General features: G+C 33.9%; 1 protein-coding gene and 1 long non-coding RNA gene across 3 annotated transcripts; one reads left to right on the top strand and one right to left on the bottom strand.

Annotated features, from left to right (window-relative positions):
* Positions 1-3,312: 3,312 nt before the first annotated feature.
* Positions 3,313-13,766, bottom strand: LOC140005382 (uncharacterized). 2 transcript variants are annotated; one of them, XR_011813221.1, is made up of 4 exons: positions 13,323-13,766; positions 3,932-4,060; positions 3,661-3,841; positions 3,313-3,576 (listed from the first exon to the last, which is right to left on the bottom strand). It is a non-coding gene; the product is annotated as an uncharacterized lncRNA (long non-coding RNA). The 2 variants fall into 2 exon arrangements; XR_011813220.1 differs by having other exon boundaries at positions 3,932-4,055.
* A 1,215-nt stretch (positions 13,767-14,981) lies between these two features.
* Positions 14,982-17,311, top strand: LOC113741223 (uncharacterized). The gene is made up of 2 exons (XM_072046292.1): positions 14,982-15,478; positions 16,756-17,311. The coding sequence occupies exons 1-2, from the start codon at positions 15,062-15,064 to the stop codon at positions 17,077-17,079; spliced, it is 741 nt and encodes a 246-aa protein (XP_071902393.1). The 5' UTR covers positions 14,982-15,061; the 3' UTR covers positions 17,080-17,311.
* Positions 17,312-22,157: the final 4,846 nt, after the last annotated feature.

Raw genomic sequence — 22,157 nt, 5'->3', positions numbered from 1 at the left:
GAGTAATAATTACATTTGTTGCAAAGACTTGAACATGAGGAAACTCATTGATAGATGCTTAGGCCTCACTCTTGATCAGCCATTGAAACTGTAAGTCAATATTTGAAGATGTTGATAACACGAGAGCTTCTTGCCTCACTAAACTAATCCAATTAGTTTGACTTGACATGCAGCGAGACAACAGTTTTGGAGATTTGTGGTTAACAGTTGCTACATGTTCTAGGTTGATTGATCTGCTGTTCAATCATAGGTGGTGAAAAGTGTTAAGTTGACATTTTTTTGTGATTTTAAACTAATTGGTTTTAATTTTTTTTTGGTACAATTTATAGCCAGAAAACTAAACTGACAATATTTGGTGTGTTAAATCTTTAACACAACACAACAATTGTTTCTGTTATGGGCCAAAAGGTATCTCGGTCACAAGTTCGGTCTCTTAGACCTAATGAATGGATCCATGTTGAGGTAATTAACTGCTATTGTGCATTGTTGACCCTGTGAGCTCGAAGTGTTATATCTAGTGGTCCTCACCGTGTTTGGTATCTTCCAACTTCCATTCAAGTAGATGTGATAATTTTTTGTTTTGTTTGCTTATTAACATTGTGTGAAACTTGTATTTAGTTTTCCCTACTCATTAACATTGAGTGAAACTGTACCAGCAATTCATTCTTGGTAGAACAATTTGCGCTGACGTCCTTTATCAAGATCATCTCATATATTGCAGTTTTGGAGGATCTGTCCATGAATGTGTGAACAATTTTCATATATGACTTAGCTCCCGAAAGTGATGCAGTTAATGAAGCTCAAGAGAAGGAAGTTAAGATTGTCTTGAGTGTTCCATACTCTATTATTTTTTGCTGACTTGTGTTTCACGTGAGTGTGATTTCAATTTTTTGCTAATTGATTCACTCTACGCTTGAGAAGTGTGGCATGATAAATGAGGCCATTGTATATGAGTTTTCGAGTCAATATAGTTATGACATTTCAAACTTCACATATTCCCGACCTAATTGGTGCCCAAAGCAAGATAATGGGTAGATTTCAAACTCATGACTCATTCGTTTACTTTATGTAAATGAACTATTTGGCAGCTCTAACTCCATTAATCTATCTACTGTAGGAATGACTGCGGTTTATACATATGCAAATTCATGAAACACGGTGAAGAAATGAAGGCTGACTTTAGAATCAATGTCTGTGCTAAGCAATCTTACTTACGTAATTATTTCCTATGTGAGTATGATTTCCAAGTGTCTGTGTGAAATGAACCACAGGTTGAATCGAATCCAGATCACATTGGCTTTGTATTTGATCTGTTTTTTTACCCAACAAACGAGGTTCGCCACTTGTGTGTCTATGATTTTGCTAGATTGGAGAATCTGTTTACCTAAACATCTATTGGCATGGATGAAATAGCCTCTTGTTGACTGGAGAATGCAATTTCTACCATGTGAATTTTTTTGCAAACAAATTTAGGGATTGATATTTATATATGAATGGGCATTTTTATCAGACATGTTATTTCATAGGTTTCATACTAGTTTTTTGTTTGGGCTTGCTACTGGATAGATCTTATTATCTAGCCCATTGGTGTATAGCTATTTGATAGGCCACAAGTTAGTCCTTTTGATTGAATATAGCATTGGATTTTTTTGGTTCAGGCCTATAGTTGTGGTTTTTTGTTGGGCCCATACTAATTTAATGGCATCTCAATTTGTTACGAAAGTAAAAAGTCTTCCATGCTATCTCAATTTGTTGAGGATTTTAGATATTTTTTACTAGTCTTCATACCCATGCAATTCATTCATAACTAAGTTTCAACTAAAAATATTTTCTACAATAACTAACATAGAACAATGACACTACTGATTCCAATTACACCAAAATTCACCAGAAATCCAAGTCATAAAAGTAGAAAATAGTATCTTTTATTCTCAGAAAAAAAAAAGATTTTCATTTTGGGAATTATTAACAGAAAAAAGAAAATAAGATTTTTGAGAAATTACACTTCATTCATAACTAAGTTTCCAACTAAAAAATATTTTCTACAATAACTAACATGGAACAACAATCAGAAGGTAGTATCTTTTGTTCTAAGCAAAAAAAGAAAATAAGATTGTCATTCTCGAATTATTAACAGAAAAAAGAAAATAAGATTTTTGAGAAATTACATTTCATTCATAACTAAGTTTCAGCTAAAAAAATACTTTCTACAATAAATAACATGGAACAACAAAATAACATATTAGCAATCATTAACCCAAATCAAGTGCAAAATAACATATTAGCAATCATGCTTAAAGTACTAGGATTTAAACAAGAGCACAACAACAACGATGCCAAAACAAATTGCAGTACATTTTATCTTTCAAATGGTTTCTTTTAAGCCATTTACATCTGTCTGGAGTTTAGTTAGTGCCGCTTTCATGGTAGATAGACCCACTTCTATTGACTGGGAGTTGGTTGTTTCAACTGATGGAGTATTATGTAACATAGGTGACTCTCTGGTGGACTGTCTAATTGCCTGGACATACACATTACACCACCCTTGAAATCCATTACACCGATTCTGTAACCAGCATGGAAAAATTATAAAATTATTTTTATTAAAAAACCACATATTCAATCATATATTACAAACAAATGAATTTAAATACCGGTTATGTTCTACTTCGGACATGTATAATAATACTCAACCATATATTACAAATAAACAAATTTAAATACCACTCACATTCTGCTTCGAACATGTATAATAAAATCGGCCAAGATTTGCATCAGATTTCTCAACAATTTTGACTTCTCAATAATGCCCACAGCTACATTGCTATAAGGGCCACTCATGATTTGCAACTGAAGGCATGCTTCCAGTTGATGACCAGGTATCAAATCATCGTCTTTCATGTATTTCTGATGAAGCAAAAAAGGTTCACGGCAGCTCACTCTTTTTGGGTTCGTTTCCATTACTTTTACCTTCGTCCACTCACAATTGTCAAAGCATTCGTATTTGTCATGCCATCTGAGACTATCCCAAAGCAACCGTATCGATGAGATTGGGCAAGTTATGTTTCTATATTTATTTATATAAATTAAGACATAACGGGTCAACATATATGACAATTTCGGCGGGAATTCTAATTTTCAGTAAAAATTCAACACATATGAAAATTTAGGCAGGGATTCAAATCTTTGGTGAAAATTTTTCGCCTTAATGAAGTTCTTCTGAACCTTCATAAAGGCTTGTCAATCAGACCCAAATTCAAACATAATGAAAAATTAAAGCAAAAAAAGGCCAAAAAAATCTAACGATTCATGTAATGAAAGCAACATTAAAGCCATGCAATTAAAGTAAGAAATTCTCCAATTTACATGACTTTATATCAAACTAGCAAAACCCACTATTAAAGCCATGAAAATTCTTAGATGGATCAACATAGTGTGTAGTCACCACGTAGGAAATTTCAAACTAAAATTGATATCAATATCATTATCTTCATCCGTTTGCTCCTACTCTCTACCCGTTTGAGTACCTTGACCTTCTATATCATGGGACTCTTGGCCCACTCCAACCCATGGTGTCTGTAAAAAAGAAAGATAAAACATACAAATATAAGAAAAATATAAGTCAACACCTAACAATTGAATGCTTTAACTTTGCTGTACCTGCCCAAGATCACAGGTTGTCTGTGATTGCAATTCAAACCCCCCTTGCACCCACGTAGGACTTAAATTGCCATGGAACCCGTCTTGTGACATGCCAATGAGGTGAGATAACTTATGCAACCCGTCGAACACCATGTTTGGCTCTAAGGGGCAAATTCGCATGTTGTGTCGCTCTTGTGAGCTGCAAAATAAGACATAAAATGAATTACGCTAGTTAATCTATCGAGATACATAAGAAAAAGAATGAAATGCTTAAAGATTATTATCTTACCGGCAGTTCCCACACTAGTTATGGACATGCTTCTCTTTTGTTCTCTTCTTTTGGTCTTCCTTTTCTCTGGTTACTTGCGGATCACCAATCCCAACTACATGGCGACGAGAGGATGATCTAACGTCTGACCTTTGCTCAAGCGATAAAATCCTCATGTTAGTTATCTCCCTTTGGATGACATCCAACAAGTGTCTATAGCCATTGGATGTCTTTAATGCGTAAAACATATTGTATTGCATGCGCTTGACAAATGGGCATATCGTGTTATTGCATTCTCTCTATGACCACGACCTTAAACATATGGCAACATGGTCATCATAGCATCTCCATTTGTACACACGAACACTGCATAACTTGTTACTCCCGATTATATAGGACTCTTCATTGTTTATTTGAATAGGCATGAGCAATGAAATGGATGCACTAGACTCCATTATCCATCATGTTGTACCTAAAATACACATCTTGACTCTTCATCTCTTTCCTAACCTTCATAAATATGCTCCATGTGAAGATTTCTGCAACATGCCGCTCTAAGTAATGCATATCAGTAGTGGGTAAGAGGGAGGTGTGCTTTGTCTCTGAGTCCAACCTCGCCTCCTCATATTGAAGCCATGCCATAGCTAGGTCAAATGCCCTAACTGACTTAAATAGTCTTTGCTCTTTGTGTAGGTATATCTTTAAAATATCGTTTATCTTCTCTGAACGTTGTGTGCTCCTCATGTCACTAAAAAAGTTTCATCGGAGATATGCTAATGCCTATCTTTTCCTATTTTTGTAGATGTACTTAATCTAATCGTTATTCTAGAGGTTGCATGAGGTGATTAAATTGGCCCATTTTGTCTCAAACTGGTCAATGGAGCAATTTCTGTATATGCAATTTTTGAACCCTTCCCTGAACTCCTTATTAGCAATATTTGAGATGAGATTTCGTTGTATGTGCCATGAACAAAAGCGATGCTTTGCATTCAGGAAGCACCTCTTGATTGCTTTCCTCATCTGAGACGCCCCATCTGTCACAACTGATAATGGTTGTTTGGCATCTATTGTCTCGAGGAAGTTGTTAAGGATCCATTCATAAGTTTTAACTTTCTCATCAGAAACAGTAGGGCATGCAAAAATGAACATGCAAAAGTGATTATTAATGCCATATATCACAACCAGTGGATACGCATATCTATTTGTGTTGTAAATACTATAAAAAACTACGATATCACCATAATATTTGTAGTCTTCCTTAGAGCGAGAATTCGACCAAAACAACCTTCCCAATCGGCCATTGCAGGTAATTGTAAAGTTAAAGTATACTTCAGAGTCAGCATCCTTCTTTGCAAATAGATATGCAACTACACCCTTCGCATCCCCATCTGCAATTTCCTCTATCCGACCCCCATTCATTCTATTATATAGATCTTTCATAGTGAATAGAACATATTGATATCCACTACACAGTTTCATAATTTGGCTGTTTTTCATGCCCACGCGACATAGTGTGTGTGCCTGGGCATAGTTAGCATCAGAGACCTTACGGTGACACTTTAAGAATTTCATGGTACTTGGGCATGCTAATTTGTTGGTATGGAGCCTCACAAATTCGCTAACAACATATTTATCTTCTTCGAGTGCATATCTTATCTTGAGAGTTGCTTGATAGTCAACTCTAGTATCTGGCCGAGGTTCTCTTCGTCAGTCCTCTCTATTCACGTGTTTTAGATCTCTCCGACCTTCTCGACTGCATACCCATTGTCTATAACGCACCCTTCCATTGTCATTTACAAATTTATAGCCCTTTCGAACACTGAAACCCATTGCCCTAGCAAATAATAGATATAATATCTCTATTTCTTTCACAGTGTCAAACGTCATGGACATCACATCATTATCGTCCAGGGTTGCATGGCTGATGGATACATCGTTGCCTTGTTGATCACCAGTCTCACCCAACTGCTCTCCTCGGATAGACAAGTCATTACCTTCAATGTGGTAGTATTTTGATGGTAACACAAGGTTGGTATCCCATATCAAAAAATTTTGCTGATAATACTTAATGAGTCTCTTTCTTTTGGGATCATCCGCCTCCATTGCTTTTGGAATGTTGATCTCAAACTCTAAACCAAAATAAAATAGTGATATTTTAGGTTGTGATGTCTTCTTTGTTGGAGCACATGTATGCTCAATGTTAGTCAAAAATAAATTTTCTGGTTATCCAAATAATTACTAGGAGGTTATTTTTCCTTACTTTTCTAACCCATTACCATACTACTTCAATCCTCCAAAGCCGAAGTAAGCCCAATATTATTTTATATATCATAGAAAATAACAAAATAATATACCTACTACCAGAATTTATTTAATGTGCTTAGTCAATTTCAAATTCTAAATTCTCTGGCTCATGTTACATACAAGAACTAGAGATATATACAAGAACTAGAGAATGCACAAAAAAAAAAATTTTAAGAGCAACTAAGCACGCTATTATTTTATATATCATGCAAAATTGGATTTCACTTAACCCATTGCTCCAATTTTCAAAATATACTAACTTCTTCTAATTAGATTCAAATACTAAATTAAAAAAACAAAACTCTGCACTATGTTACAAAAACAAAGTGTGGAGGCACAAAAAAAAGGCATTTGCTTGTTACCTTTCTTTAGACTGTTCCATGGTACGTTCACTGATTTCGTTGCCAACCCTTCACTACTAGTGTTGATCTCACATTGATAGCCCCCCCCCCACACTTGCCTTCTTCCTAGTAACAACTACAATTTATAACGGGGATTCAATGTCATTGTACCTAATTGTTGGGCTTTTTTACTCTTTCATTAACACATGGTCTTTAATAATTTATTTACTACTAGCTTTAATATAGACAAGTAGCCAATTCTACCCCATTTTGGGACAATCATTATTTCGGACTTTTCTTTGCACATAAATTTTCATCTTTTTGCCCTCTAACCAAATTTATTTATCATTCATTCATGTTTACTTTATCGTGCATATTTTCAAATGGAGATAGGATGACTTTAAACTTTTTGAACAATACATTACACAATTTTATTTATTACACCATTTACTAACTACTTTATAATTGGCATAATTATCTCCATATCCACTCCTCATCCCCATTTAAGAAATTCATTCATAATGCCTTTTGGTCTTGACATTACATTTTACCATTGCACCATCAGCCAAAATTTATTGCACTTCTAAATTACATTTACTTATATTCATATATGTTTTTGGGTTGTCCAAAGCTATATATTTCTAGAGTTTTGTGTGATTACATTCATTTCAATTTTCAATATTTGAATGATTAACCCAAATATGAGCACCACCTCATAATGTTTCCAAGATGCCTAACATACAATGAAACTAGGTTAATTTTTTTTCAGACGTAATAAATTTTATTCCACATCTACTCCGACTCTACATTAAGGGGAAGAGATGGACCCAAAGGGGTCAATGGGGAACTCGGAGAGGGTTGAACGAACTACCACTAAACTAGACGGGTGCCTTTGCACTTGTTGGTGAAATTATAATTAGTATCATACTCCTATAATTAGCAATATTAAATTGGACACCAAAAACTCTCTAATTATAATTAGCATTGTACTCCTATAATTATGATTGTACAAGATATATGGCAATCACAATTCATTTCATAGCTTTGAAATCATAATTGATATTGTAAATGAGTAACCACAAACATAATTGAAAATTTTGTTTTAAAAATAAAACTAAATTTGTCGGTGCCTAATTATAAACATAATTGACATAGAGGACTTGAATATATGTTTGAGGGAGAACATAAATTGTTCTTTTCAATATGAGCCAAAATTAGATATGACTAATGATAAACGTAATTGATATAGTGAACTTGAAATCGGAAGAGAGATTGGATGTGTTCAATACATCTGTTAAAGTGAGATGTTGTCACTCAATCAGAAGTTGAGATTAAAACCGATGATAAGTAACGAATATAAGTTTAATTTTGTTTACAATAGAGATCAAACAATTGTAATAGTCTTAATTAAATTGGAATTGGACAATTGCTATTGCAAGGTGTAAATTAGACTCCAAATTGATTTTCAATACTAGCTTAAAAGTCATTATGTCAACTATATAATTATGTTTGTGAATCAAATTCACTATATTAATTATGATTATGATCACTTGTCCACAACCACAAATGTTGATTTCTTCAAATAATGTGTTAATTATGTTTACATTTACTCGTCTAAAATTTTGATTCCTGTTGAAAAGCAACTATGTCAATTATGTATATATTCACTGATTTGCATCAACTAACAATTAAATCAGCATAACTCTTTAAAGAAAGAGTAAACATTTATCGCTTAATAATCTTGATTTGTGATCATACGTATGATTTATATATATAATTTTGATTCTTTTTTTTTAACAAATTCGATCCTATTGTTTCTACTCTTTCCACTATTTTTTACTTCTTTTCGCGCCAATTTGTAGTTTGATGTCTACCCCATATATCCCCCATTTTGGGGTTCATAGATCATGCCCACAACTTGTCTAAGGGTGCATGTTCATTTACAATAATACAGTCCATATAATACAGTGGGTCCCATGTTTAGAACTCTTTCAGCCCGGTCTTTGGTAGCTATTTCCCTTAGTTGTCCTTTGCCTGGCCCATGCTCATGTGTTGTTCTCATCCCTTTCGTTCTTCCTACCATACAAAGCTAAGTCAACTTTGCACCATAGCTGAGTTCGACAAATTGGTATTCCTTTCCCATCGATTATGATGTACGTTTGGATGGTGTTTGTAACTTGGTTTCGAGTTATGGACTGTCATCTACTCATTTTTCAAATCTATATCACTGTTTGTAACTTTCTTCAAAATTACGGACAAATCTAAACCATATAATGATTTCTAAGCAAACTAGTAACATGTTAATCTGGTTAATGTTTAATCTTATCAAAAACTAATTTTTTCCCTCCCCTCTTGCTAATTTCCAAATCCCAACTTTCTAATGTTTTAGTAGAAATCGCTATCTCTTATCCATAAGCTTTATCTGCCTCCCTCATTTTTTCTTTATCTTCTTCAATCCTTTCTCTGCATGTATTTCTTCTCTCTCATCCCACTACCTACTTCCGTCCCCTCATTCTTTTTTGTTTTCATTTTCAAATGATTAAATGTGGGACTTTAATAATTAAGAGTAGCATTCTTATACTCTTTGTGCATATGAAATTAATTTGAACATTGAAACGGTAAGAGAAATCATTGTCATTAATCTGTGATTTGATATTGATTTGTGGTGAATGGTGGATGTCTTCAGTTATTGGAGATTTGAGACAAAGACCAAAATTTTATGGATTGATAGGAATTTCTCTCCCAATATTGCATCAACATGTGACATAGTTTTTGGATTCAGATGGAGGTTACCAAGCAATAGCAATTTATAATTCTCTTTGTCAACCCTTTTTTTCAAACAGTAAGTCTTTTGCAACTAATCGCTGTATATGATTTATCAAGATTAAATTAGTCAGATAGAGAGAGATGTAACTTGGGAAGAAGGGCAAAGTTGAATGCAAGAGGATATAGATTGTGGACAGTGAATGGTGTGGATAAGATGAGAAAGATTTGGAGTGCCAAAAAGAAAGGGATTTTATTATAAATAAAAAACCAGAAAGGGAACGATTTTTGTAATATATAGAGTTTCAAAATGCACTTACTATAGCAGGTGACTATAATCTTAATTCAAACAAATAGAAAAGATCATTTTCATTCAGCGTCTATTATCTTTTTCATTCAGTTACTATAGCAAGATTACAGAGTCTATTATCTTTTTTTAATAGAAAAGATTATTTCATTCAAACAAATTTGCACTAATTGCAGAAAATATATCAAACAAATATGACACAGATGCATATAGATCTGAAATCAATAGATATAGCAGATCTAAGAAAATAATACAAATAAAGATAACATCGATGCTCCTATATATCTTCTATCCGAATGAATCAGGGTAGTCCAATGCATCATTGCATATCTACTGACAATCATATTTGATTAAAACCAGTTCACGTGCAAAGAAAAATTTATATTTGACAATAATGGAGAAATTATAGATCTGAGAAACTAGATTCTAGATCTACAAAATCTCAATTTTCACAAAGATAAAAATGTAAAAAACTATTACAAGAAAAAAACTTAGAAAAGAATAAAATTCTCACTAGAACAATCTAAAAGAGAAGAAACTCTCACTAGGAGATCTTAGGAGGAGGAGAATCTCTCATACAAAATCCTAGAAAAGAATTTATTCAATTAAACAAAACTAAAAACTATAAAGAGTACTTTTTCCCATGGGGAAAGACTAGATTTGGTCTCTCTTCCATGGGAGAAATGAAGAAGATCTTGACTAGAAGAATTCTAGAGAGGAGGGAGAGAAAAAAGTTTTAGAGAGAGACACTTATAATGTTGTAACCTAAGTACTACTCTATATTATATTATGCATTATGAATTAAGATAAATCTTCTATACAAATTTTAAATAGATCAATTTTATCCTAATTAATTAGCTTAGGCAACTATAATTTAGATCTATGTATGTTTGTATGGTGTTTTCCTACCAGAACTACAATACTTTGTATCGGGATTAATTGTGACCCTGTTTGATAACTCAATTTAGTACCTAAAATTAATGGATTCATATGTCAATGTATTCAAACACGTTTGATAATAAAAAATTGAACATCTAAATTAGTTAAGTGGTACTGAATTTTTAGGCAAAACTTCTTCTTAAAAATAAGTAATAAGCTATTTATTTATTATTTAATGAGGTACACACTCAAATATGCTAGATTACTACTTAACAATTCAATTATTTAATAGATTTAGACTTTAGATTTTAGATTTCAGTTTTCAAACTTCAATTTTATCAAATGCAACCCTATGTCTATGGTCTCACATCGCAATTGAATATTTAAGTAAGAGAGAAAAACCAACCAAAAAAACAATTGACATAAATTGGGGAGATTCCTTAGAATATAGGTATTCAACAAAAAATTCGGTTAAATATTGCTGTTTGGACCGCAAGTAGCAATATATGCTCATTGTACCAAACAACATTTGTTTCCAAAAAATTAAGAATTTTCTGTCATGGCGTGACAGATAGGCCCGAACTTTTTTTAAAAAAACACAGCAGGTTGTCACGCCACGTAGACGCTATGGCCCAGAAAATTAGGCCATGGTCTGACAGACAGGCCCAGACATTTTAAAAAAATCAACTTGGCCGTTGCGCCCTACCAGAAAATAATGACAGACATATAGGCTGCATGACAGGCCAGACAGCTTTTTTTTTTTAAACCTGGTTTACACAATTTTTTGAAAAAAGAATTGGGGTTTGTTAAAAGATTTAGGGTTTGTTGAAGGATTAGGGTTTTGGGTTTACTAAATTTTAGCAAACTTAAGTTATGATATTTTGTTAATATTAATTTTTAGCAAATTATGGGTTTACGGTTTATTGTTAAAGGATTTATTATGATTTATCAATTTTAATTTTGTTAATATAGTTATTAATAACTTACTTATATATTAAATCAACCGTAATTGTCTCAAAGACAAAAAATTGCTACATGAATTGTGATTTATCTATTTAAAATTTTATATAAAATGCAATTATGTAAAAAATTAGTAACATGTTCATAGAAACTAAGAATTGTTCATAGAACGCATACACAGTGAATGCACTCTTACAAGTCGTTATTTGGTATACCATACTCATATTAAACGATTAAATCAATTAAAGCGGCTATAGATTTACTTATACCTCTATATCTATTAAATTAATGACTGTTCGAATCAATTGCAGTTTACTCATCCAATTGTAGGGCCCTCTATCTCTGTTCAAATTTTACAGCTTCAAACTACACAAAGCTCAGGTAGAGAATATGGAGGCTTCGTTTAGATTTTACAACTTTAGACTAAGAGTATGAAGGCTCCATTTAGATTTTACAAGCTCGGACAAAGAATATAGAGGCTCATTTAGAGAGATGAATACAGACGCTTGTTTAGAGAGATATAGGAGGTGTGGACTTCAGTGCTATTTAGAGAGAAGGATGAGAAATGGCATTTAGAGAGAGAATGAGGGAAAAATGATTGAAGTTGCGCTCCAAAAGTTGCTCCCACATGAATATATAAGTGAAGTGGGTTGCTTATAGCCTTTGATCCAACGCCTATAAGCAACGGTCACATTTTTTGTTTTTTATATCTCTCTGACCCAACAAAAAGTTTTTTTAAAAAAAGCACTCTGTCTCTTTGGTAGGCCTGTCAATCGAGACTAATAAGCCGGATTTTTATAAGCCCAAACTCAGTTCATTTAATTTATAACACCTTCGGGTTTCAGGCTATGAGTTTCGGGTTAATAAATGTGAAACTCATACTCAACTCACATAATATTCGGGTTGTGAGTCTTAATCGGGTTTAGCCCAAACTCACTTATTATTCAATTTTCTTAATATAATTACTATAATTATTAAGTTGTAAAACTGATTTAACATTCACAGAATTGCAATATTAAAACTAAACATGAATGAGTAATAATTCTTAAAAGGTACATAAACCAAGAAATTTTCCAACAATATTTATGTCTAATTGGTTCAAAGTACATTAAAAATAATAATAAAACACATTGTCATAAGCCAATATATTTTCAAATATTAGAACTTTTTCATAGTCTTGTGACTTGAATCCAAACATGCCAACACAAAAAGAAATCAATTAATATTATGTCAATATAAAAATTTACTCAACGAATAAAAAAAGTTAAGAGTTTTAGATATGCTTTACTAATATTGGCTTTCAAAAAACCTGGTAGAGAAGTTGATTTTAACTCTTGGACGGAGGAGGAGCTGGTAGAATAAACAGTTAAACACTGCTTGTTAGTCTAAATATCAACAAGCAATCAAATAATTAATGAAAATTTTTAAATATTGTTACTAACCAAAAAAATTAGGATCAAATTCTTATTCAAAATTAATTTCCTTAGGTGCATCTTTAATCCAATCTTGAGCACAAATTAATGCTTCAATAGTGGAGGGTAACAACGAGCTACGAAACTTGTTCAAAACATGTCCCCCTGTGCTGAAAGCACTCTCAAATGCAATTGAAGAAACAGAAATGGCTAAAATATCTCTCTAGAGCTAAAAGGCAATCCCGATAGTAAACCAAGATATATTATACCATTACATGACCCAAAGATTTGACATCTATAATTAAATCACAAAAAATAAAAAAATAAAAACCAAGGTGCAGTTTATAAGTGCCATAAAAAATAATAAAAATAAACTCTAAACAAAAAAGGGGAAAACAAATTGGATCGGACAGATAAAGAATTTGGAGACCAAAATTAAAAATTACCTTGCCTCTGGTTTTGGAGACAAAGAGATTGAAAGTTGCAATTGGAGAATCCGAAGTGCGAGCCTGCGAGGTGGTCAGTGGAGGCACGGAGAGTCCGAAAATTGTTGATATTTGGTGAAGTGGCTGGTCGTGATAGAAATCAAGGGTAACCAAACAAAGTGCTTCGGCTGGCTGTTGGACTTTGGAGAACTCTCACTTGCGATTTTGATTCTTTGAAGAAATGAAAACCAATGAAGAATCGCTTTGATCGATTCGGTGGTCTTGTGGAGCTTTGACTATTTGTTCCTTGTGAGCTGTGAGTGTGAAGATCGAGCTTTGGCCTTTGGGTTCTCTTCTCGAAGACTAAAGACTCTTCAGCGAAGGCAATAAGACAAAAGGATTTATTAGGTTCCGAAGACTCTTCAATAAAGAGTCAGACTCTTCTTGAATGAATAGAAATTAGTCAATGAGACAAAAAGACTTTATTAATTGTATAGTTGGTTTTAATTACCAAATATTATGTAATATTTATAGAATTGATTAATTGTATATAATATAATACCAAAACATAAATATTATATATAATACCTATATATATAATTATATTATCAAAATATACATATTATAAATATTATCTATATTACATTATATATAGGGCCGGGCCTATCGAGTCTGAGTCTAATAAAATCCAAGCTCGGCCCGTAGTTAATGTGAGCCTAGTTTTGAGGTCCAAACTTAGCTCGACTCATTGATATTGTAGGTTTATTGGACTTTTTATCGAGCCAAATGAATCGATTCGGACTGGCTCGGCCCTATTGACACTCCTGCTCTTTGGGGCGTCGTGCCATGCCTACTGTGTTTTTGAAAAAAAAAATTATGAGCCTATCTGTCAGGCCTAGAAAGGAGATTCCCAAAATTTCTAGGCCATTGTGCATATATTGATACCTACGATCCAAATAGCAATATTCGACTGAATTTTTTGCTGGATACCTATATGCTAAGGGATCACCTTCAAATTTATTTTTCTCTCTCTCTCTCTCTTTCTCTTGTAAACTTAAACTAAGCCTAATATATATATAATTATAGGCTTTCTCAATAACTTTCAAACTTTTCATTCTTTTTTTTAATTTTTTATTTATTTTAATACATAAAATCTAAATTTAAAAATTTAAAATAATGGATTATAACTAATCCCATCAAACAATGAAATTTAAAATTTTAGACTTTCTAGTATCTCTAAGTTTAGAATAATAGTTATAAATTATAATGTTGGATTTTCAGATGCAAGGAAAAACCTTCAATGCTTAAATTGAGACAAGCCGTAGTATCTAGTATCTCCTAATTTGCGTGATTTCTAATGTAATTTTAGTCTTGCAGTTGTCCTATGTCAGATTGTGTTATAAAAACATATTAAAAACATTTACACAATATAATGGCCAGCAATACAATAAAGTCTAGATCAATATTGAATATTTTTAGATTAAAATTATTTTGTAATGACTTTTATTTTTAATATTATAAAACTTTTTATCATGTCATTTATGAGACAAAAAGTTGATTAGTAAAAGTATAGGAAAATTAAAGATTTTTTTTTTTAAGAAATAATGCTCCTAAGTCGAGAATATGCTTGGGAGGTAGTTTAATTTAAAATTAACCGAGTTAAAATATAAAAAGCAAAAAAAAAAAACCCCCTTAAATTTGTAGGGTTCTTCAAGCTCCTTTTCCTCCAAACGCTCCCTCCTCTTTTAACTCCCGAAACTATGGCGGAAACAGAGCAAAAGCAAACCCCAGAAACCCTAGCCGACGGTGAGGTGAAGGAATCGTCCACTCAAGACATGGAAATAGCTGAAGCCCAAGATGACGACGCGGCGGTCGGCGGCGCCGGCGGCTTAAAGCGCGTCAGAGATGAAGCTGACGAGGAGGGAGAGAACAGCGAAGATGTCAAGAAATTGAAGGCTGATGATAAGTCCGTAGAAGAGGAGCGGCTTGAGAAAACGGCTGACGCCGAGCCTAAGTCGTGTTCCGAGCCGGAGCCGGAACCTAAGTTGGGTTCAACGCCGGAACTTAAATCGGGTCCCGTCGAATTGGGTCCGAAGAGCTTTGAATCGTCTGTGGAGATGTTTGATTACTTTTACAAGTTTCTGCATTTCTGGACACCTAATGTGAATGTCAATAAGGTAGAATCGATTTAAGCTGATTTTATTTTTCTTTTCTTTTCTATTTATTCTTCTGGGATTCTTGAATTATTAGTCAAAGTTTAGATTTTTATTGAGTGTTTCTGTTATTAAGTCTAAAGGGTAATCTGTTTATGCATCCCATTCTTTCATTAGTAGTTGAACGTGTGTAGCATGTTTTGAACGATTGTTTTCTTTTTGATTAGAAGAAAATGTTAGTTTTGCTAAAATGCTTATTCATGAGAAGAGTTGAAAGAAATAGGTTTGATGGGAGGAATTACTATTACATTTAGACGAACTTTTGGAGGGAAGAATAATCATACTGTGGAAGGTAGGATTGAGCTAAGTTAATCCTGACAAGCTCGAATTTGTTGCAGTTTGGTGTATATGAGCAGGTGCTTAGTGAATGTTGGGTCTGTTGTGAATTATTTGGTGGTTGTGAATTATTTGGTGATTGCGAAATTTTGTTGAAGTTAAGATAGCAAAGCAAAAAGTCTCAAGTGGTATTTTCAGGGGATTGTTCTTTAGTTTGGTGATACTGGATCATGGAATAGAGAGGTCGAATATGGTGGAAAAACCTATACGCTGTATGGTTTTCTGTTTCGCTTGTTATTCAAAAACAATTTGAATTTGGAATTGATGGTATGCATTCAAGAACTTTTATTGGTGAAAGTTTGATGTTGTTCGTCTGGTATTATAATTACTTGCATCTGTCTTACTAGCCAAAATTGATAACATCCATGTGGGCCTATTTGCTTTAAGTGACTGATGTGCTAAACCTTCCCCATTGCCGCTGATGGTGATCTTTTGGTTGGATTTAATTGTCTGTTTTTTCAAATTTTTTATTGTGTATTGTAGGTTTGTTGACTTGTATATTTTTTTGGGCAATACATCCTTTTGAAGCTGCGGATTTAGATCATAGGCTGATCCTTTTTCATGCTTGTCTTATGTCATGTCTATGGCATACTGCATGCAATTGAGCTTCTTAATTGGTTTAGATTATAAAAAACTGTGAGGCGCAATGAGCTGTATACCATGCTCGTGGATTTTAGTGAGAAAGGGTTGCATGATCTGTTGATTTTTAAGTTTTGAGCGAGAACTTTGTTGCTCTTCTTTTCTGTATTCTTTAATTTTTGAGCTACTTAAGGTTATCTTGTGTCTAGATGAAAAGGCGTTAGCGATTTTGAAGGTGTTCATGATGCATGGAAAAGAATTTTATCTTTGATGAATCTGTTTCTCTGAAATATCCTGCGCATGCTTAATTGTTCTGTATTCTACAGTATGAGCATGTGATGTTGCTAGAGTTGATCAAGAAGGGTCATTTGGAGCCAGATAAAAAGATTGGTAATGGGATCCGTGCCTTCCAAGTCCGATACCATCCAAAGTTCAAAAGTCGATGTTTCTTCCTAACAAGGGAGGATGATTCTGTGGATGACTTTAGCTTCAGGAAGTGTGTTGATCACATACTTCCTTTGCCAGAGAACATGCAGGTTAAGCATGATGTCAACAAGGTATTGGGTGGAGGCCGTGGTGGTAAAGCTGGTGGCTGTGGAAGAGGAGGACGTGGCCATTACCGTGGAAGGGGTGGCAAGTCAAGAAACTAAGGCCATCTCATGCGTGCGTTCCCATTTGATAAACTTCTTGGACGGGGCATAAATACTTTGGTGGTGGTTGAAGGATCAATACACACTGTATTTCTTCTTCCCATCTAGCTAAACTGCTGTCTTCGCAAATTTTGGCCCATATATCTTATTTTGGCTTTTGAAATTAGCATTATTGTAGTACCTGAAAAATCCAGTTTTAGTAATTAGATCAAAATTAGCTTGCAGATGGTTATTTTGGTGAGTTTACTTGGTTTGCTTTATAGTTGCATGCAAAATATGTCCTTTTTTTTAACTTTTTTTTTTGGTAAATGAAAGGTTTTAAATCCAAAATCTCTTACTTATAATTTCTCCCTCCTTATCACTCAATTCAACCCTCCTTACAGAATATGTCTTCAAAGCTTTTGTTTTCTTCTTCTTTTCCTTTCTATATTTAGATTTCTGTTCGTTTCTCTACCATTTCTGTTACAATATACGAATTTGGACAATAGTATGTAATTGAGTTTAGTATTTCTTGTAATAGTTTTGATACTCCATCTCAATATAAAAGAAAAATGGTCTAGTTTTGTACCCCGAAATAGAAAAGATAAAAAAAAAAAAAAAAATCCTTGTGCTTAGAAAGAATTGGTTTGAGTCCGGCGGTGTCCCTGTAGCAATTGCAAAATGCCAATCTAACTACCGTGTAAACCAGATAAAACAGTCAAATGACCATAGGGCTCGCCATTCCAGCATAATCTCTTCACTGATAGATGCAAGAAATCAAAGGCTGGTGGCCACCAGCCTCCCAGCTTGGTGGGGTGGGAGTAGGCATGGCCATGGTTCCATTTGGAACCGGGAACCGGACCGGAACCGGACCGTTTGGAACCGGACCAGAACCGGAACCAGAACCGTGGAACCAGAACCGTAATAGAACCTTGGATAAAGGTTCCGGTTCTGGTTCTCTAAAAAATAGAACCAGAACCAGAACCGCCGGTTCTAGAACCGTTAAAAAAATTAAAAATAATTAATATAAAAAATAATAAAAGTAGAGACATCATGATGATCATCATGATCCACCACAACCTTTTGACCAAGCTCTCAACGGATCCAAGAGGAAAAAATTGCAAAGAAGGGCTCGGAAGAAAAAGCTTGTATTCGAAGAGAAAAAAGGAGCTTCTTCAATTTTTGCTCTCGGGGGCTCCTGACTTGCACAGAGGTCCTCGGGCTCTCAACGGAAGAAAGAAACAACCATACGGAACCGGAACCGGAACCGGAACCATAAGGAATAGAAATCAGAACTATGCGGTTCTGGTTCTACCTCTTTGAAGAACCAGAACCGCCGGTTCTGGAACCAGAACCAGAACCATCTTATATGGTGCGGTTCTGGTTCTACCTCTTTGAAGAACCAGAACCGGCGGTTCTAGAACCAGAACCGTTGGTTCTGGAACCGTGGCCATGCCTAGGTGGGAGGCAAGGGTTCATCAAAATGTCACATTTAAATGGTTTACTTAAAAAAAAATTCAGACGGGTATGTTGTGCATCCGTTTGATTCGGTGGTGGTTCAGTTCCCTTCGGGTTATCCCTGGGCCTCCTTAGGTCTGCCCCTCCCCCTTAGTGTAGAATAGATTAGGTTATACAACTATTATCATCTCCGAAAAAAAAAAGATAGATGCAAGAAATTACACTTCTCCCTCGTTTTGCAAGAAATTATCCAACATTAACCTACGAATTACAAAGACTACTTGCTAATGAAAAAGGAATGAATTCCACCTCTCTGGGACTTGTTGCTGTTACTCAATGTTTAACTGGTGGATCACAATTCCGAGTTAAAGAATAAAGTTCATGTAAAATCTAATAAAATAACCCAATATGAACCAAAAGCAATGCGCTTGAGCCATTAGAAGAGTGCTAAAGGATTACTTCTTTTTTTTTTTTTTTTTTTCTCTCCCAAAACGTTAAGAGATTTGTATTGATTATAATGAAACTTTATGGTGGCGAGCAAACACTCGATCAAAATTATACAACGGTGTTCAATGACATTGAGGATTAATCACTTCCTCATCTTGACATATGCCTGAAGCATAATTGCTGATTCTGTTGCTAAATTTATATTTTTTTTATCTTCTCCAACTAAACAAAAGAAACACAATTGAAACAATACTTTCAAATTTTCGATGTCTTCCAATAATGTAGCCAACCACAAGTTGTTGGTGGCATTGTTGTTTGGTGGATTCAAAACCAGTAAGAAATTACCGTTAGGTGATCAAATTGACTAATGATTAACAATGGAGCAGGAAAAAAGGAAATTAGTCTAAGCAAGAAACATACCATAAATTAGAATTAAAAATTTAATATTGGATTAGGATTTTTTTTTGTAGGGATATTGGATTAGGATTACCATGTACAGTTGTAATTAAAAACTTAATATTGGATTAAATGCACCAAGCCCCCTTTTAAGTTTGGTATGATTTGCTTCCACCTCCCTAACATTTATTATTATTATTATTATTTTGTACTTTCCTACCCTTAACAAACCATAGGCTAACCGTTTATCGAGAAAATATTAATGCCCATAAACCAACTAGCAATTAATTGCAATCATACCCATGAGTAGAAGATCAAATTTTTTGCTTTGGAAAAATGCACTTAAAAATGGAATTCCACCACTTAAAAAACCGTCATGCATTTGAATGTGTGTAGAGACCAATTACCTTTTCTTTTTTTGGGTGCAGCAATAAATCACAAAACTTGCCTTGGAAAAATCATAGAATAGTTGGCAAACAAGCATAATACGTAGAAGGATCAGTAACCAAAAATATTTCCTCGGAATTTAAAAATGTTTAGGATATGCATATGGGCACAATTATATCAGTTGTTATATTTGCATTCAATCCCTTCAATTGACCGTCATGATTTGAGATTGGAGTACCTTGAATAGTAGTAATAATTTACTAAATTTTGTGACATGTTCTTTTAGTTTGAACCCCAAAAAAAAAAGGAATATTTTGGAACTTAGATCTTAAATTTTTTTTTTTAAACTTAGATCTTAATTTGACCTATAAAAAATGGATTAATCTTATATATACTGTCAGTGTATACACTATCACCATTAGATATATGACACATGTGCAAAATTTGAATTTAAATTCAAATTTTATTCATGTGTCATCTATCCAATCGTGGCAGTTTATATACTGACAGTGTACATAAAATTTACTCATAAAAAATAAAAGAAAAATAAACTACAAAATGATAAGAGAAGCTTGCCAACGAGAAGTTGAATGGGAAAAAATTGGAAATAAGGTCAGGCACAATCAGAACCCCTCAATGTATTTTAAGGATCCAATCTAAATCACATCGAATTTACGGGGCAACTTAGTGCAATTAACTTTAACATTCCATCCTTCAATGAAGAAAAGGACTATTCGCTTATTTGGGATCCACCGCATTGCCACCTTCATCCATTGTACTTAAAATGAAATACGAGTACTATTTGTTTTCTTCCCTTGTATGGACAAAGGGAACAAATTGAGGAAATTAAAAGGGGAAGCAACCGAAAAGACCATATAAATTTACAACATTCGCTATCTTTCCCAAGTTTACAACTTATCCACTAGTCTCTACTCAGCAACAAATATGTTAAGACAGTTTCATTCTTTATCACCAAAATTTGTTAGTTTAATGCGATCATCTTGATCCAACAAGCAAGGTTTTCCATTAGAGCAAGCCCAGCAAAATTTGGCGATGAGAAATTCATCATTCTATTTAGGGTTAATTACACTTGCCCCTTAAGCTTTGGGGGTAGTCACGCTTTATTACCCTCAACCTTAAAAACATGCACTTTACGTCCATGAAATAAGGTGTAGTCGAGTTGAGTCAAACTTGAGTTGCATCATACTCGTGCTCGACTTGAAAATAAAAAAGTACTACTTTAACTCAAACGATTAGAAATTTTCTAATTCGAACTGGAGCTCGATTTCATGTTCGGCAACTTGAGTTTGACTCGAAAAAATCATGCAGTCTACAAGCTTTAATGAGCTAGAGTACTTGGCTCGAGTTCGAAGGTAGAAACACGAAATTTTAGCGGTAGAATTAATTCCAACCCTAAATATGACATCAAAGTATCAAACTGAGCTAAAACTTGCATTGCTATATAAATTTGCATAAAAGGCTCAGAAATGAATACTAACAAATAGAATTAACATAGAATTCCAATACCAAAAGGTTCAAAACCAATACTAGACCAACTGAAGACAAAAACTTTTAACTTTGGTTTGGCCAATCAAAAACCAACAAAGCCAATGTGATTAACTGATTCACACAGAAGGAACAAATTAAACACAATTCTGCTTTGTACAAATGACAAAAAAAAAAAGGGACAGAAAAAGGATAGGTTTAATTTTACCAAAGTCCTTGAAACCTTCGACAGCTTTTTCCTTAACAACAATAACATAATTCTTTGAATTCAATCCCAAGAAGTCTCTTTCTATCTCAGAATTAGAATTATCAAGAAACACCAAAATTGAAACAAAACCCAAATTTCAAATAGAACCCACAATTTAATAGATCAAAAAGAGGTCAAAAAAGACAAATCCCAGATTTCAGAATCATTTACAAAGCCCCAGAGCCATATATAAATACAAGATAACAACATCATAGGTGAAATAGTGAAGTCAATTGTCAAGAGTCAAGACTTGAGTCAAGTTCAAGTGTCATTAAACGTATAATAAGAACAGCAACACTACAAAAACACCATATTAACTGTTGCTACCTAGTACCAACTCCCAAAACAGTCAGTTCCTACTTCCTACGACCCGAAATAAGCAAATGTTAATAGTTGAACTGTTCAAGCAGCTAACAAGCTGTACAACTTCTCCCTAAGCTATCCAACCCATAATTCACACTTACACATCAAACGGATCAATAAACCAAGAGCCAAGAAGATTGTTTGGTCAAAAAAAACGGAAAGCCTTTCTTCAATTGTTTTCAATCCCACCATAAGCAAGTATTATCACCAAAAAGTAATAAAGTATCAAGTTAAGGCATTTTATTAGGATAAAATTAGATCAATAAAACAATTACCACAACACTAGACCTGATCA

The sequence above is a fragment of the Coffea arabica genome, chromosome 4c (assembly GCF_036785885.1).
Source record: "Coffea arabica cultivar ET-39 chromosome 4c, Coffea Arabica ET-39 HiFi, whole genome shotgun sequence".
NCBI classification, from domain to species: Eukaryota; Viridiplantae; Streptophyta; class Magnoliopsida; order Gentianales; family Rubiaceae; genus Coffea; species Coffea arabica.
This window is presented reverse-complemented; position numbering and strand designations above follow the sequence as displayed.